The sequence below is a fragment of the Brienomyrus brachyistius genome, chromosome 7, assembly GCF_023856365.1.
Source record: "Brienomyrus brachyistius isolate T26 chromosome 7, BBRACH_0.4, whole genome shotgun sequence".
Lineage (NCBI taxonomy): Eukaryota > Metazoa > Chordata > Actinopteri > Osteoglossiformes > Mormyridae > Brienomyrus > Brienomyrus brachyistius.
In genome coordinates this window covers 589,238-606,672 of record NC_064539.1, presented here as the reverse complement: position 1 = coordinate 606,672, position 17,435 = coordinate 589,238, and the positions used below count along the sequence as shown (strand labels likewise).

At 42.0% G+C, this 17,435-nt stretch overlaps 1 protein-coding gene across 9 annotated transcripts in view; it reads left to right on the top strand.

Moving 5' to 3' along the window:
* The window catches only part of syk (spleen tyrosine kinase), a 31,318-nt gene extending 16,016 nt beyond the window's left edge, over positions 1–15,302 (top strand). For 4 of the 9 annotated variants that reach the window (XM_049020951.1, XM_049020949.1, XM_049020952.1 and 1 more), the window contains 14 exons: positions 337–421; positions 517–970; positions 3,807–3,967; positions 5,229–5,367; positions 6,505–6,586; positions 6,929–6,975; positions 8,537–8,605; positions 10,171–10,234; positions 10,476–10,659; positions 11,526–11,735; positions 12,059–12,248; positions 13,052–13,192; positions 13,556–13,668; positions 14,284–15,302. In XM_049020951.1, coding sequence (XP_048876908.1) covers positions 569–970; positions 3,807–3,967; positions 5,229–5,367; positions 6,505–6,586; positions 6,929–6,975; positions 8,537–8,605; positions 10,171–10,234; positions 10,476–10,659; positions 11,526–11,735; positions 12,059–12,248; positions 13,052–13,192; positions 13,556–13,668; positions 14,284–14,359 — 1,878 coding nt within the window. In that variant the 5' untranslated portion in view covers positions 337–421; positions 517–568 and the 3' untranslated portion in view covers positions 14,360–15,302. The remainder of the gene's footprint in view (positions 1–336; positions 422–516; positions 971–3,806; positions 3,968–5,228; positions 5,368–6,504; positions 6,587–6,928; positions 6,976–8,536; positions 8,606–10,170; positions 10,235–10,475; positions 10,660–11,525; positions 11,736–12,058; positions 12,249–13,051; positions 13,193–13,555; positions 13,669–14,283) is intronic. The other 5 variants (XM_049020955.1, XM_049020954.1, XM_049020946.1 and 2 more) reach the window with 4 other exon arrangements.
* The last annotated feature ends 2,133 nt before the right edge of the window (positions 15,303–17,435 follow it).

Below are 17,435 nucleotides of genomic sequence, written 5' to 3'. Positions count from 1 at the left end.
AAATTTGACCTTATACTTTAAAATATACTTTTGTTTTTCTGGTTATCCTTTTGTTGAAAAGTCTATTAAAATTGATTAAAGAATTAAGAGAATTAAAAGCTTTTAAAAACAGCTGAATATTTCAATTAAGTTCAAAATTGAAATCCGTTTTCTGTACACCACTCTACACTTTCATTTTCGCTGTTATAAATGTAACGTTCTTTCTTAGCCAAGTACATACCTTACCTATGTGTGTCCAAAGAATGCTGATGAAATATGAAACATAACCAGTAGTCAATGTGCATGCTGCCAATTGAATAGTGGATAAGCTATTGTTTTGGGATCATATATTTGTAGATCTGACTTCGAAGGAGTCGGTGCCTCACCAACCATCAACCTCACTGCACGTCACTGATCGAATATTACCCTAAATCTGTCGTAGGTTTGTAGCTTTTGCCTTCCAGCCAGTAACATTACTGACCGATGTCGTTTGACACGTAGCTTATTGACCTGAGTGTCCTCGTCTCTTTCTTTCAGGTGTCCAGGGAGACATTTGGCTTTTGTTTCATTCTGGTTAAAGGACAGGGCCATGGTCGACAGGGTGACCACGCTGCCGTATTTCTACGGTAACATCACGCGGGAGGAGGCGGAGCAGTACCTGGCGCAGGGCGGCATGGCGGATGGGCTGTACCTGCTGCGCCAGAGCAGGAGCTATCTGGGCGGCTACGCCCTCTCCGTGTCCTACAGCCACCAGTTCTACCACTACACCATCGAGCGGGAGCTCAACGACATGTTCGCCATCTCCGGGGGTCGGTCGCACCGCACTCCCATCGACCTCATCGACTATCACTCACAGGAGACGGACGGCCTGGTATGCCTGCTGAAGAAGCCCCAAAGCCGGCCGAGGGGTATGGAGCCCAAGGTGGGGCTCTTCGAGGACCTGAAGGAGCAGCTGATCCGGGAGTACGTCAAGCAGATGTGGAACCTGCAGGTCTGTCCCCCGGCGCCCCCACACCATGCTCACCGCTGCGCATTTCTGCTTTACTGACTGAGGAATACTTTTGCTGTTGTTTTTTGGCTTATCAAACAATCTTCCCTAGATCTTGACATGTAGGTGGAAAACCTGTCTCTCACATATGGTCATTCTCTGCCCATGGCAACATAATGGCACACAAACACACACACACATATGTATATGAATGTGTCTATACACACACGCATACACAAACACAGATACACACACGTATATGTATACATATATGTATATATGCATGTGTTGTAGGGGGCTGTCCAGGGCATCAGCTTCTGAGCTGACTTAGCCAACCGATTTCAGTTATGTGTGGCGCGCATCACCCAAGAAGCCAAATTGACTTGCTCATGTGCTCAGGAGATCTCACACCCTCCGCCGTGCCTGAACAGAACAGCTACGCGATGTGAGGCACAAGCTTCTTGGGGGGGTGTGGACTTCAGGGCTTGATTGCAGTTCCCGTAATGCACCCCAGTGTGTCCAGCCTCAGTCACGAATATACATCACGCCAGGCGTGACCGCGGTCAATGGAATCCAGCCAGGCGCTGTGCTGTGGCATCGTGGGTGGAGGGGAACACCGTCAAGAGCGCTGTTACGTCAGCATGGCGTGACTAAAAACAAAACACTGTAAGCAAATTGGGGTCAAGGACAAGATATATATTTAAAAATGAGCAAAGTTTGTTAATAGGGTCGTCAAACATTTTTTGGAATCAAGATTAAGTGCATGTACAAGCATGTTACAATACCATACAAAAAAGATTTTATAGTCTGTATGTTCAGTATAGAAATTAACTTCTTTTAACAATCTTTACTCATGCTATTCTCTGGCTGGGTATCAAGATTAATGCAGTTAACATGATGAAAGAGTCTTGCTCTGTATCACTGTTTTGTGTGTCCGTCCATATTTTAACTGCTTATCCAGTGCCATTCTAAAATACACAAAAAATAGCCTGAAAGGGTTGTTTAAACCTTAAAGTAAGAAATATCCTAATATTTTTCATATATTAATAATAAAATTCATCCTAAATGTCTTCCATAACCAGTGCAGGAAACAAAGAGAAGTTCTTATATTTTGTAATTTATTACAAAGCATTTTATTTATTTAGCAAACCACGGTTTACAGTGGCTGCTTTATAAAACACACTTGCTGAAGGACTCAACAGTGATATCACAGGATTTACCTGCCAACCTTCCGATCTGTGGCATAAGTCCCTCATAGACAGAGCCATATACCATGTGCTTACTAATAATTTATTAGTTATCTTTAGGTTTTGCTTCAGGACACAATTTTTGAAGCTGTTCTGGAAGTTCTATCCACTATATTTTTACGGCTGATGAAGTGTCCCCTGGAGTGGACCACAGTCACAGACCAAAGCAAGCTGAAGGCAGGGACAAATTACGGACCGGGCCAGCGGGGCCGCTGCCCAGGGGCCCTGGGGTGCAGGGGGCCCATGGGGCCCCTAGCCCAAAACAATTTGCAACGCTTATCAACAATGTATTTTCGTTTGTCTATTTTAGAGGGCCTACATTCTTTGATCCTCTGCCTACAAGGGCCCCTGACCCTATAGGGAGGGCGTTTGGCTGCCAAGGGCCCTTGAATTGTGGTGGTTGTGGTGGTGGTGCTGGTGCTGGTGGTGGTGGTGGTGGTGGTGGGGGGGGGGTGGGCCCTCGCGAACGTTTTGCCCAGGGTCCCACACAACCCATAATCCGTCCCCGGCTGAAGGTCATCAGTGAAAGAGAAGTGGGCCAGATATCTCTAAAGCGCAAGCTTCATTGAACATAGTGTAACATTGGTTGGCAGACCAGGACATAGCATCACATCAGTGCCTTCGATCGCAAGCCAGAGGTGTCTGGCGTGGGGTTGTGAAAGTGTCAGCCTTTGCTTCCATTGTTGCTCCACACCTTAACCCCAGAAGAATGAGGACAGATCAGAAACATGTTGTGTTGCCTCCCAGCCAAACCAGGGATTCCAACTACCCAAAGCTCCACAGAGTAGCTGACAGGTTGCCATATTGGCAGGTCTTACGGGATTTTTCTCAGGTGTACTGGTGTCTCTGACTTTCCTGTAATGGGTGCTTGTCAGGTGTGGAGTTCGGCTCAGCAGGTTAGGACACTATATCCATAACAGGAAGGTCACTACTTCAAATCCCAGCATCAACAGAATGATTTCGCTGTTGGGCTCCCAAATGTTCCGGGGGCTGCCTCACCCTGCTTTCTCAAAAATGTGGGTAACTTTGGATTAAAATTTTCTGACAAATAAATTACATGTATCAAAGTGTGTGCCCTTTCACAGATTGGCATTCCAACCTGTCCCATGCCTTCTGCTTCCATTGGAGACCTTCATACAAGCAATGGTGGATGGATGACAAGGGTTTTGTGTTGTTTCCATTCCATTGCTTCTTGTTCTTTAAATTTCACACAGCTCTTTTTTTTCATTATGCCATTTTTTTGTGAATTCCTTTTTTTTTTTGAGCAATTATATTCCTGTACAAGAACAGAGGGAAACTTCTGTGAAAGTGTCGTCACTGCAGATAGTGCTGGGAGGGTGTGGAGAGAATAATTCAGGAAATAATTCAGTTCAGCTGAAAAGTTAATACTCTGAACCAGGGCACACAAACAATGCCCCAACTGCCTCGCCCTCACTTCCTCATGGCAGCAGACTGACAGCGTTTTTATGCGCACGTATCACAGCGGCTTCCATTCAAGGAAATGTAACTTTTGAGAATGTGTCACAGGCTGCAATGTGACAGTGCGCATGTAGAACAATCTCGCTGGATATTTCTTGTCCTCCCCCTAACAGGGTAACGCCTTAGAGCAGGCCATCATCAGCCAGAGACCACAGCTGGAGAAGCTAATCGCCACCACGGCCCATGAGAAGATGCCTTGGTTCCACGGAAGCATCTCCAGGGAGAACTCGGAGATGCTTCTGCACAGGGGAAACCGTGTCAATGGCAGATACCTGTAAGATCTACCTGTCTGATCAGGAGCTCAGAAGTTCACCCCGCTCAGTCAGGCCAGACTTGGGCCAAATCCGTTTAGGGAAAAAGTTCAGTCTTCAAGACGTGCCTTTTGCTAAAATGGATTACAAGCCAATGTGCACAAAGCATTATTCACATATTCACATATTATTCACATATTAATTCATTAATATTTTCCAATGAATATTCAGAAAAAATATTCAATAGAAAATATTACGCATCAGCAACATTTATAATAGTAAAATTATAAATGATAAATTATAAAAAATATGTTGTAAAAATAAAAAAGACCGTCAGTATTAAAAGTTAACAATAGTTATTACTTCTCTGGAATATTAAAGGGCATAAATGGTTTATCATATTTTTCACAGAACAATGTTAAAAAATATGTTAACTTTCTTATTTTCAGAATATGATTTATGATTCTTGTCATTATATTCTTATATTTTTGCCAGTATAGACTGTTTACATAGTTATTATTAAAAAATATATCTAATAAATATAAATATATATATTTCCCATAAATGACGAGTTCGACCAACTTACTGAAATGCAATAATTTTGCCAATAAATATGAATCTGTATGTGAATTAAGTCACACTGTAACAGCTTGAACTTAATCGGTCTGAGTTACTATGGCAGCTGCTCGCAATTCTGCTGCAGAAGTAGATGCAGCTGTGGTTTCCGTAGTGACAGAGTTAAGGCTGCTTCCTGTAGTGACCAGGGAAGAGGCCCCCTGCTTCTATGATATAGAGGCACACACACACATACATACACACACAAATATGCAAAGTATGATTCAGCTTGGCATGAAGCAGGTTGTGAACAGACAGAACTGGAGATCTGAGTAATAAGAAATACATCTATTTCTATGCACGATCCTGAATTGTCTGATACTTTAAATGATTTACATGTTGTGTTCGCTATTTTTCCTATTTTAACAACATGTCATTTATAGAATTGACATTAAATTACCATATTTACACAGTCCACTTGAAATGCAAAGATCGATTTTTAACAAAAGCTTTTCCATTTTTAAAAATATTTTGCTGAATTGAGTGTGTTTTTTTACGTGACCTATCCTGCACGTGGCTGCCATCTAGTGGTAATGTTTCGAAATTAGATGCAAAGTAGTTACGCTTTCGATAACGGGCGTAACGTTAATTGCAAACGCGTCCTTGTCTTCTTTTAATTCCCTCTTTATTATATCTGAATCCTTTTAATGCATTTTCTGTACTTCGCAGAATTCGACAACGAGACAACAGAGGTTCCTATGCACTCGGTCTGCTGCACAACGGTCAGGTCATGCACTATCGCATTGACAAGGACAAGGCTGGCAAACTCTCAATTCCTGATGGGAAAAAATTTGACACACTCTGGCAGGTAATCTAAAAATTATTTTAAAATGCCGGCAGCTTTTTGAACTGTATTTCTTATTTATATACAGTATGTTTCAGTTAATTTACCTGAATGCGTAATTATCTGTTATTTAAACTGCATCATGACTGTTAACAGGAGTGAGTCATCCATCCATTTTCCAAACCGCTTATCCTACTGGGTCGTGGGGGGTCCGGAGCCTATCCCAGAAGCAATGGACACGAGGCAGGGAACATCCCAGGATGGGGGGCCAGGCCATTGCAGGGCACACTCACACCCCATTCACACACCTATGGGCAATTTAGCAACTCCAATCAGACTCAGCATGTTTTTTGACTGTGGGGGGAAACCGGAGTACCCGGAGGAAACCCCACGACGACATGGGGAGAACATGCAAACTCCACACACATGTGAGAGGCGGAGACTCGAACCCGGGTCCCAGAGGTGTGAGTGCTAACCACTGCACCACTATGCCAACCCGGGAGTGAGTCAGTCTTATTGAATTTTGACATACTTGGGTCTAACTGGCAAGACATAGAAACGGGGACATTGCAAGGAAATTTGCCCCCCCCGACAAAACGTCACATTGAGCTCCTGTAGTTCATCCGACTGAGGAAGGGTGCCTCAGGGGGTGTCCTTGGTATATTGGTAGACTGAGTGCAGGGGCACTGCATTTGTGGTATCACATTCGAGCGTGGCAGTGTTAGGGTGTAGGCTTGCTTTGCTGGTGACCAAGTTGGTGATCTTTACGAAAAGCAAGGTAATCTCAACCAACATGGCTGAAGAACCATAGGGTGCAGACCTGGGACAAGGGAGTCTATTAGTGCATAGCACCTGCAAATTAATAGCATGCTCTCCCATTACTGTCACATAGGTGCTGTGTCATACCCCCCCCCCCCCCCCACTAATTTCAGAAGCACCTGTAGTAATTTTGTTCCAAACCTAGCACTGTGGACGTGGAATCTGATGATCAAATGTGGTTCGGCAACACATTCAACCATCAGGGACAAAATCTCACTTCAGTCTGAGCTGAAGTGCATCGGCCCCCATCTGTTGTAACGGCTTGTGAAGGTCGACCTCGGGATGTTCACAATGGAAGCACATGAGCTGACGTGCATCCTTCCGCTCTCGCAATGTCCACAGCTGGTTGAGCATTACTCCTACAAACCAGATGGGCTGCTTCGGGTCCTCAGTGAGCCCTGCGCACAGGCCAACGGCGAAGCAGGTGATGTTTCTACCTTCCTCGCCCTTATTACCTCCTTTATTTGTGACCCATCACCACGAAATGAGTCTTAAGTCAGTACATTTATCAGACACTTCTGCACAAAATGACATACAAGTGAGGCAGGAATATTTATCAGGTAACATAAACTATTAGGATGTACTAAATGTATACCAGAATTGGTAAACGTGAGTATAATTTTAATTATATATATTAGTTAAGCAGGTCCTGGTAATGTTTCCACGATTTTATGTTTACGTAGTTGTTTGGAATGTGCATATTTAGGCAGTACAGGAAAGATTTATTCCATTGTTTTCAATGAGCCTGTGACATCTTACCTAATAGGTGGTATAATTATAGGCTGCCCTCCTGTTCCCCAGAATCACCCATTGGTAAGTGCATTTTTGTTTTACTTTTGAACACTGATTTTTTTTTTCTATTTGTGTGCTTAAGAGTGGAAGGTCTTTGACTGACCTTAAATAACAGCTACATATATTTTCAATTGTTGGTTGAGAGCAGTAAATCATTAATGAAAGACTTGCTGTAGACCTTTTTGTATTTTAAAAGACAAGCCAGCGTGAACAAGTGGATGATGCCATTATGGTCACTGCATCAGTATCAGTCTACAGCAGCGTTTCCCAACCCAGTTCCCAGGAAGCCCTAGACAGTCTACATTTTTGATCCCTCTCAGCTCCCAACACACCTGAACCAAACCATAAAGAACTCAGAATTCCTGATACAGGTTTGCTGGGAGCTGGAACACACTCTGGTTCACTTAGATATGCAAGCGTGATGATGCTAGCGATGGAGTGTTTTTTTATTTGCACATTATTATTAAATGCTTCTCGGTGTCAAGATTGTTTTTTCAAAGGCTGCTTATGAAGAGTATTAAGAGGATAAGAAAACAACAATGAAATCGTTTTTTTTTTCCAGACAGGGGGGTAGAGCAGATTCTTCTGCTAGAGACTTTTCTGGCAACAACTGTGGATTTTAAGTGTTTAGATTCAAGGTTAGACTAAAGGAGACTGACAGCAATATGCAAATGTTTTCATATAGTGATACTTGTGTAATAAATGTATATTCAACACAATTAATTTTATTGCAAATTAACACTAGAAAAGAGTCATACATTTTATAAGGGTTGTATGTTGCACTCCCACTTTACTGTGGATCCCTTGAATTTTAAAGCAGTGGAGTGGAGTTACAGGAGAAGCCATTTCCTCTGATATCAGAAAATAGCAGTTGTAGCACTCAAATCATTTTATTAACATGGGATTTCCTGGTTATCGTGTGATAAGACACTGAGGGATCAATGAAGCTAATTAATATTGTAAAATTTCTCAAAACTTAATTAGCTCACAATCTGAAGTTACCTGATAGAATACAGGATATACCACTGTCGAGGTCAGAAATATGTCCTCAGTGCCAATATTTACCCAGAAATAAGCACAGACTATATCAAATCATTTACTTTTTTGTCATTGGTCTTTAATATGTTGAAATGATCAGACAAGAGCAATGATGACCAATCTTGGTTTGTGTTGGGGCATGAATTGAGTACTGTTTTGAAAAAAGAGCACCATCTAGTGGTGTCAGACAATATAGCAAATGGTTCATGAAGCTACATTTGCCCATCTTTTGACAAGAGTCAAATTTATGAGCTCAAGTAAGATAAGGAGCTGATCATTGCAAATGTTATCTGATTCAGAACATCCACATGTTAACATAAATCGTTATTTAATGCTGCACTGTTCAAAAATGAATATACCTGTAGAGTAGTTAATTCTACTTTCCACTGTATTTTAAAAATCTATTTTGACTCCTGAATTGTAAAACTACTCCTTAACCTAAAAGAAAAAAGTAGCTATAACATTTAACCCCAGATACGTTAATGTAAAGAGGTTGCTTAGTTTGGAAAATAACATTTTCCTTTTTTAAAATTGTGGTTTCCAGAAAGGTGCCACAGGTGGGATTCTCTCCAGAATCAAATCCTACTCCTTCCCAAAACCTGGCAGCAAAAAGGTGCACTAAAACACCACGTGTGTGAATGTGCCAGTGGTAGGACTCAGCCATAACTAACCCGCCATGAACAGCTATTGAAGTGTGGTTTGCTACTAACCTTCCTTCGGAACAGCTGAGACTCTACCTCCATTCTCTGATCTCTTCTTACCTTCATTCCTTGCCTCACATCCCCAGCACCCTTTCCTCCCAAGGGCAACATTTAAGCCTCAGAAAGAAGTAGGAAAATATGCGTATCGGAAAGTGACTCCAGTTGGCTCTGAAAGCTAATCCTCGATCCTCATGAAGCTAATCTCCACATGTATAAAGCACCTTCAAAACAATACAAACAACATTACAATGACAAAACAAGAAAGAGTTTGCGCATGTTTTATTTCAGCAAATGCCGCAAAAGCTTGAAGTGGTGGAGTAACCAGTGAGAGCAACATTTAGACAATCAAACAATTCTTAAACATTAAGTGAGGCAGAGGTATAAATTGGTCAGAGTATGCAGAGTGTAGCAGCTGTTCGGCATGCGTCTTCAACGCCAATATTTAGGATAGCTGTTAGGTAAGTGTAGAGATTAGAGGTGTATGACCTGTTCTTCAATGGGTACGGTACTAACTAGCCTAGAAGTTCTCATGTTAAACAGTATCCAGCTGTACACTGTTCATTCCATTCCAGTGCGAGTCTAGGAGTATGTCCAATGAAATGTGGGCAGTGGTGTCTTAATGGTTAGGGAAGCGCACTTGTAATTGAAAGATTGCAGGTTCGAATCCCTGACCAGCAACGCACCACTGAGGTACCCTGAGCAAGGTACCGCCCCCAAGCACTGCTCCCCGGGCGCTGGATTAGCTGCCCTCTGCTGTGTCACGATGTCACATAGGGCTTAAATGCAGAGGATACATTTCGTTGTTGTGCACTGTGTGCTGTGGTGTGTAAACAGTGACCACTGATCTCTAAATTTAGCATGGCTTATATACAAATTATATAATTTGGAAATTGATGCCAGAAAACAAAAGTGAATAAAGATCCTCTTCGGCTTCTGAAATTCCATGATCTACTTGCTCCATTACCTGGATTAACATTTTTTTCTCAGAGCCAACAGGTAACTCGCCCTGTGTGCTTCATTCTCCTTACAGTTTGATGCCCTATGCCAGTTATTCCTTTATTTTTCCAAAATGAAATCTACATGTTTTTATCCTGTTCAGACAGGATCTCACCTTGTTCATGGTTGCCAATACACAAAATAAACAAAATGCAAGCAAAATGAATAAAATATATACCTATCTGCCACCAGAGGTAAAATTGTGTAAAAATACAAATTCAGGTCCTGACGTATTGCAATGTTCATACTCTTGGAATTCCAGTGGTACCATGAAAGGTGACCAGGATTGTATATCCTGACTTCCTGGCTTTGAAACGCAGCCTCGGGTCTTGCCAGTTGTGTGTTTTGTGCTGTTGTGCTTTCATGTCAAATCCAGTCAACCCTTTCAGGGAATCGGAATGCTACTTGGCCTGAATGGATCATGACTTTTTACCTAGTGCAATCTCAAACTTTTTTTTAAATGTATTTCTCCTTTAAATAGACAGATAAACTTCATAGCTCCAAGACCACTGATAACATCAACATCTACAAGGATAAAACAGTAGGTGCGTATATATTCCAATATGTCTTTTTGGCGTGTCGTTAAAATGTGATTTTCATTATTCCATTCATGTCCTGGGACTCTCTTGTCTTGTCACTTTATTTCACCTCCCAGCAGTAACTTTTCATCATATTTCATGATATATTATAACTATTTAATAATTGCAGTTTATTTGCTTGGTCGCCATTTGTATTGAATCGTTAGCCCCATCCCAGATGAACAGCAAAATAATCCCCTCTTTCTAGTTACTTCTCCAGTAACAGGCACAGATGCCATGCCCATGGATACCGAGGTGTATGAGAGTCCCTACGCGGACCCCGACGAGTTGAGAACATCGACTATCAGCCGCTCACAGCTGATCCTAGAGGATGGGGAGCTGGGCTCAGGGAACTTCGGCACGGTCATGAGGGGCATCTACAAAATGCAAAAGTATGTGCCCAGTTCATTTGGTACCTGTAGTACAGGTCACCATTAGTGTTTGAATGTGCATTATGTTGCAGTCCTCCTATCAGCAAACGCCACCGAATGTAGATTTTATATACACAGATTTTAATTTACACTTTAATTTTTTTTACTGGTTTAACTTTAGAAACGCTGATCTGTTATCTAGATTAAATTTAGCCCTAATAGAATATTTTGTGTATTGATGAGGTTTGGATAGAGAAGGTTAGAGATGAATTAAAGAAACAAAACGAAAAAACAACACGACAAACAACAACAGACAACAAAAATATGTGAGGATTTCAACTTGACAAAGAACAATATAAACGGAAGAGAGATAGTTAGTGAATCTCTCCATGATGTTCTGTTCTCCCAGACATTTTGTGTCTTTTAGCAAACGTCACGCTCACCATAGTCACTGACAGCGTAACTGTGGCAGCGAGCAGGTTGTTGGTTAAAATCCCAAAGCGGAGTTTGAAAGGGTGCCTTTGAATAATGTACTTGATTTGCTCCAGCACAATATACAGATTTAGGAATTGGTTGAAACATTATATCCTTCAGTGGCATACACAGTGAGAGGCCCACAGGGGCACTGGCCCACGCTGAAAGCTGATTGGCTCCTGGAGTGCCCCCTCCGTGTCACTCACCAATTCATAACATGTCATTGGCTAATGATAAGGTTTGCCCTTCATTACTGAATTATGCCCCCCCCCACTTAAATAAATCCTAGAATAGCCCTTGAAATTCTTCAAATAAACACGTCTGTTAAGCAATGGGATATCACATTAAATACTTCCCATTGCCAGTGGGAAATAAGCTTTAGTCAAAGTTCACTGAAACGCTGCACCTCCCAGGTCAGAGAAGACGGTGGCGGTGAAGATCCTGAAGAACGATGAGAACAACCTTTCCGTGCGGGAGGAGATGCTGCAGGAGGCCAGCGTCATGCAGCAGCTAGACAACCCCTACATCGTCCGCATGATCGGCATCTGCGAGGCAGAGAACCTGATGTTGGTCATGGAGTTGGCTAACCTTGGTCCCCTCAACAAGTTCTTGCCCAAAAACAGGTACACTGCTTTCTGACTACTGACACTGAGGGAGGAAAGTCCTGGAGGAGGCATGGTGTCTGGGGAACACAGAAAGGTCTGGCCACGGGCTTTCGGGACGTCCGGGGGATGTTTTTTCGGGGCCGAGACTTTCTAGCTACGCCTCTGTTTTCTCTACTTGTGTCAGATTGATGTTTCTGGCCCCCACTCAAAAAGTCACATTGGAAAAAAATGGTAATAAAACTTACCAGCTATGATCACTTTGTATCTTTTTGCTATGCCACTTCATAGGAAGCTGTGACATATGTAACCTTAGTTTGAATAGCAGTTCCTTGACTCCACAGGCATCTCAGTGTGAAGAACATCACAGAGCTGGTACATCAGGTCTCCATGGGCATGAAGTACCTGGAGGAGCATAACTTCGTTCACAGGGACCTCGCGGCCAGGAACGTGCTGTTAGTCACCCAGCACTACGCTAAGATCAGCGACTTTGGGCTGTCAAAAGCTCTGGCAGACGAGAACAATTATTACAAGGTATGCTGGGTTTGCCAGGATATACAGGAGAGCTGGGAACCTGAAGGTTACCTGGCAGCACCAAAGGGGGAGTGTAACTGTTGCTTCTGGGAGCTCCTGCCCTTCTCTGAAGACTACATATATAACTAGCAAGCACAGTCGGAAGCTTGTAGCTAGCTAGCTGGTTAACAGCACATGCTGCTTCAGCATCTCTTTAATGAACGTATTTATTAATTATTTGTTGCAGTGACTGTTTGTGGCCAGCAAAGGGCCCATACGAATGTTTTGTTTTTTGAGTGGTGGCAAACACCACCGCTGATTTGTAATATCCATTTATCAGGAATATGATATTTAAGGGTGGAAGCTTAGTGGATCACCCTGAGACCTCATACCCCCAAGCTGTTTTCGGCCCCCGGGACCTTGTATTGGGTTTGAATCTTCTCCTTGAATTCACATGTGGCTCTGAAAGTTCAGACTTTGTGCACATAATCAGAAGGAGTCTGGTTCAAATCCCAGAGTCGGAAAAGTGATGTCACCATGGGGTCTTGGGGTCTTGGGGTCTTAACCCCATTTGCTTCAGGGCCTGTCTGACCCTGCTTTCACAATTGTATGTCACTTTGGCTAAAAGCCTCTGATAAATAAATGTAAATGTTATGACTTAGGTGGTCTCTAGGTGGCGTCTAAAGTGCCCATTGTGTCCCTGGCCTTGTGCACTGTGCCTGGTGGAAGGTTGTTGTGGGATAGGTAACTATGGAAGGTGTCTGAAGGGCTTTTTCATTGCTGCTTTCTATTAAAAACTGGGCTGTCCCACTTTTCCCCTGCAGGCAAAAACCCATGGGAAGTGGCCAGTCAAATGGTACGCTCCAGAGTGCATGAACTATTTTAGGTTTTCCTGCAAGAGTGATGTGTGGAGCTTTGGAGTCCTGATGTGGGAGACCTACTCCTATGGCCAAAAACCATACAAGGTGATAAGCTCACAGAGGCTCACAGAGGCATCGTACCTCGTGGTGTAAGCGTGGGGTGTCGGCAAAGTTGCCGGGTAACAGAACCCTGGCGCTACTTTTTACTTACTATTAGTAATAGTACTTAGCAGTAGTAACAATAGTAGTAAATTATATTGTTAGTAAATGATTAAATGATTCCAGAGAAATGAGAGGAAGTATGTAAAACAGACAGCTGATGAACAGTGGTTTTTTTAAATGTCCAAGTGAACACGCTCACAGACAAGTAACATTACACAGTATACATTATACCACCTACCAATCAGAGAAAAAACCTGCCTTTTGTTTGCATACACATCTGCTTGTGATCCCTGTCGCCCCCTGCAGGGCATGAAAGGTACCGAGGTCCTGCAGATGATCGAGACTGGGGAGCGTATGGCGGCCCCAGCCAACTGCCCCCCGGAGGTGTACGAGCTCATGAAGTCATGCTGGACATACAAGTAATCTGGTCACTCCGTCCTGGCATGCTAACCTGCACACTCGCTCACTGTGAGCGGGCATATATTTCACCTGAGCACAACAGTGCGTGATGTCACATGAAATATAATACCACATATCACTGGTAAAGTCAAACATTATCTTTGGGTTTCTGCGAGTTAAAATGATATATTATAGTAGACTGGAAATATAGTCACATTCGATTCAAAATTGAAATTTCTTACCATAACAGTATTTTACGAAAAATGGAAAATAAAACGCAAAGTGCCAGAGTGCAAACATATAGTAACAATATGAACATCATACACTTATAATTTGTATCAAATTGGAAACATGGTCCAAAACAGTCAGCACTCATATTTTAAAGTACAATTTGCATAACAGTGCATTCTGACGCTTTAAGGCTGATTGATGCTTCTGTGTAGCATCTATACCGCAGCCCGATGATGCCTGTAGTCACATTTCTGGGGAGATGCAGACTACGATGCAGGCTATATGACTACGGCGTACCAATGGTGTAGATTCTACGCAGAGAAATAAACCAGCCTTTAGCTGTATCTCTTCATTGTTTTCATTGCTTACTTTAATCTGCTGTTTGTGGTTTTTCACTTTTTCAGGCCAGATGAGAGGCCTGGATTTAACGTCGTTGAACCAAGACTAAGGAATTACTACTATGAGATTTCACAAATCTAATGTGGTTTTGGGCACTGGCTGTCCCATGGGAATACTTTAGCATTGTATAATGGAATGAATGAAATTAAACAGAATCATAGGTCTGCATACATGTCTTTTTACAATTGCTAGATTTCATTAAGGTTTTCGTATAGATATTGGACATCTCTGATTGCAGCACGAGTAATATTCAATATTACATATCTGAAATATGAAGGTTTCTTCTAAAATTTTGGCCTTTATGTCCTCATTCCAGCATGATAAAAAGAGGAATTAGCAGAATTCATGGTTTAATTCTATTATCCTTTGTTTTATAAATGTTCCTCAATATTTTGATGCTTTTATTTTTAACAGCAGAAAACCAGCTAGTCTTAATTATATTTTTACTAGGTTCTGTTAATAGTAAATGTATAGATATTAATGTGCATAAATTTGTTTTGGGATTTACCGGTATTTTACAAGCTCCAAAATATACTCGAATTCAGCTGCATATTGATTACGGTGACTGACATGCCACAACAGAAGCCAGCACAAGGGACAAACTGGAGCCAGACCCAGACAGAACACCTGGTCAAATGCAAGCAACCCACACAAATCTCACAGTGCTTTTTCCGTAATGTATTTCACATTCAAATCAATTGCCTTGGTTTTTCTATCAAATACATTTAGTTGTTTTAACATTTAATTATAAACAAATTTTTTATTTTCCACATATGCTAAACAACTGCATATTCCATACCAATAAAAAAAGGATTTTAAGAACCAAAGACAATAGCAATGAAAAAAATGAAAAAAGTACTCGTACTTTCGAACAATAAAATGTTCTTATAGAGTGCAAGTCTTTTCCATTGATATCACTTGATAATGGCGTGAACTGATAATACATTAGAAGGATTTTCGTCTTGAATTGGAAAAACGTATGACTTGTGCTTACTATATGGTAATAAATTATTTTTAAACAGTTGCTTTCGCTTTGAATTTAATATTTTCTGTGCCTGAATTTTCACAATATTGGAATTATTTACCTAGAACGTTTATGTAGTTTTGAAGTGAAAACGGGGTTCTACAGTTTTTCTCCGTTGGTTTGGCTCATTTATTGAAACAGAAATTACATTCTTAAAACTATAAGATCATTTGGCCAAACAGTCTTACAGTTCTGCGCAACATTTCAGCTCATTAGCAAAAGTTCAAATCTCTCCCAAAACTGTTCACACATGCTTCAAAACTAGATTCCTTTCCCATATAAAGAATCAGCACCATCAAAATGTCAGAGATCTTTCTCAATTGCTTTGGCTCCTTTGCATTTACATTTACAGTTAGTGCTTTTGCCAAAATAACCTGGATGGTTCAGCACAACACCATGGATCACCTGCAAAAGCTCATATCGCTCCCAAAACAGTTTACCCATGTGTCAAAACTAAATTCCTTTCTCATATAAGTAGTCAGTGCCCCCAAAATGCATCGTCCCTTTGGCATTGTGTAAGCACTGCAAGTCAAAATGCCTAGGTGTTTTGTCACTATGGCAGAGGTCTGGCTAACAGAATACAATTATGCATAAAACTGAAAAAATAAGTATTTTACAGTAAGAGCAAAGTTTGACATCACACACACTGCACTCATACTGCCAAGGAAACTGTAACCATTTTTATTCAGACACATAAAGTAACTTCCACACATTAGAGTACATAAAAAGAAGATGTATTCAGTATTCTGTACATGTATGAAAAATAAGCACAAACAAAAAACAAGAAAAAATGTATCTAGCCTTCAGTGCTGTAAATAAACTTTCATAACTACAGTAAGACTTTCACTGGTCGCTGTCGCCACCCTCCCTCTCCTGGCCACCATCCTCATCCTCCTGGCCATCCACACGCTGCTCTGTGTCTGGTCATAGATTTTCGTCCACATCGCAGCGGATATTTTCCCTTGCGATGCAGCGAGGGAAGAAACAGCGTGAATGTCTCAACCATCCCCTACACTGATCCCCTGTGATGTCCTTGCACGCAGCATTCATTGCATGGAGCAGGGACCTCTGGTCTTCAGCCCAATGTTCATACACTCTCCACCTCCAAGCGGAAAAAAACTCCTCAATCGGATTGAGGAAAGGAGAGTATGGTGGTAGTAGCTCCATGAGCGTCCTTGGATGGGTAGTGAACCAGGCCCTGATGAGCGGGCCATGGTGGAAATTCACATTGTCCCACACGATCACATAGTGTGGTAGGTGAGGCCCTTCGAGGCCTCTCTCATTTTCTGGGACCAGATCAGTATAAAGACGGTCCAAGAAAATGAGGAGCTTTTCAGTGTTGTATGGGCCTAAACTGGGGATGTGTGTGACCACACCATTCTCAGATATGGCAGCACACATTGTTAAATTGCCCCCTCGTTGGCCTGGGACATCCACCGCGGCCCGCTGAGCAATGATGTTACGGCCACTGAGTACATACCTGTTTTCCTTGCGAAAGGTATGGATGATGGGGGAGAATGTAGAGCGAGGCACATTGGCGACCTGCCTCTGCCATTGTGAGGTGATGGTTGACAACATGGTCTATAATTGTGGCCCGAATTTCATCGGGGACAGCATGGTGTCTTCGTGCTCCTCGGCCTCTTCCCCCTATTCCACCACACATCCTCACTCCTCCTCCTCTTTTTCTTCCTCCTCTTCCTCGAGCAGGAAGTTGCCCTTGTTCACTTACTTGGCGAAGTACGTCTATGTTCATACTGCAAATGGTACTAGCCCTGGCCAAGCTCTATATATACATGTTTGGCAGCATTCACAACCATAGATAGCACCTGTCAGGTAACTAAGCAAACTGTTTGGTTGGTCATCTGAGATATGGGAAACTCCACCTTCGTTAGTCAAGTTCTAATTTCACCTGACTGTCAATTACTGTCATGAATTTATCAAATATTACAAGAAATTCATATATGGTGTTCATGGTATTATGTTCTTGACTAATTTTGACAATTGAACAGACTATTGTGCATATGATGACTTACAGAATGAAATCATGCTGACATGTTTTGGAGAGAACAACCATTGGACTGAGAATCAACTAATCGGTTTAGATCAGCAAGATCTATTCATTTGTAAAATGTG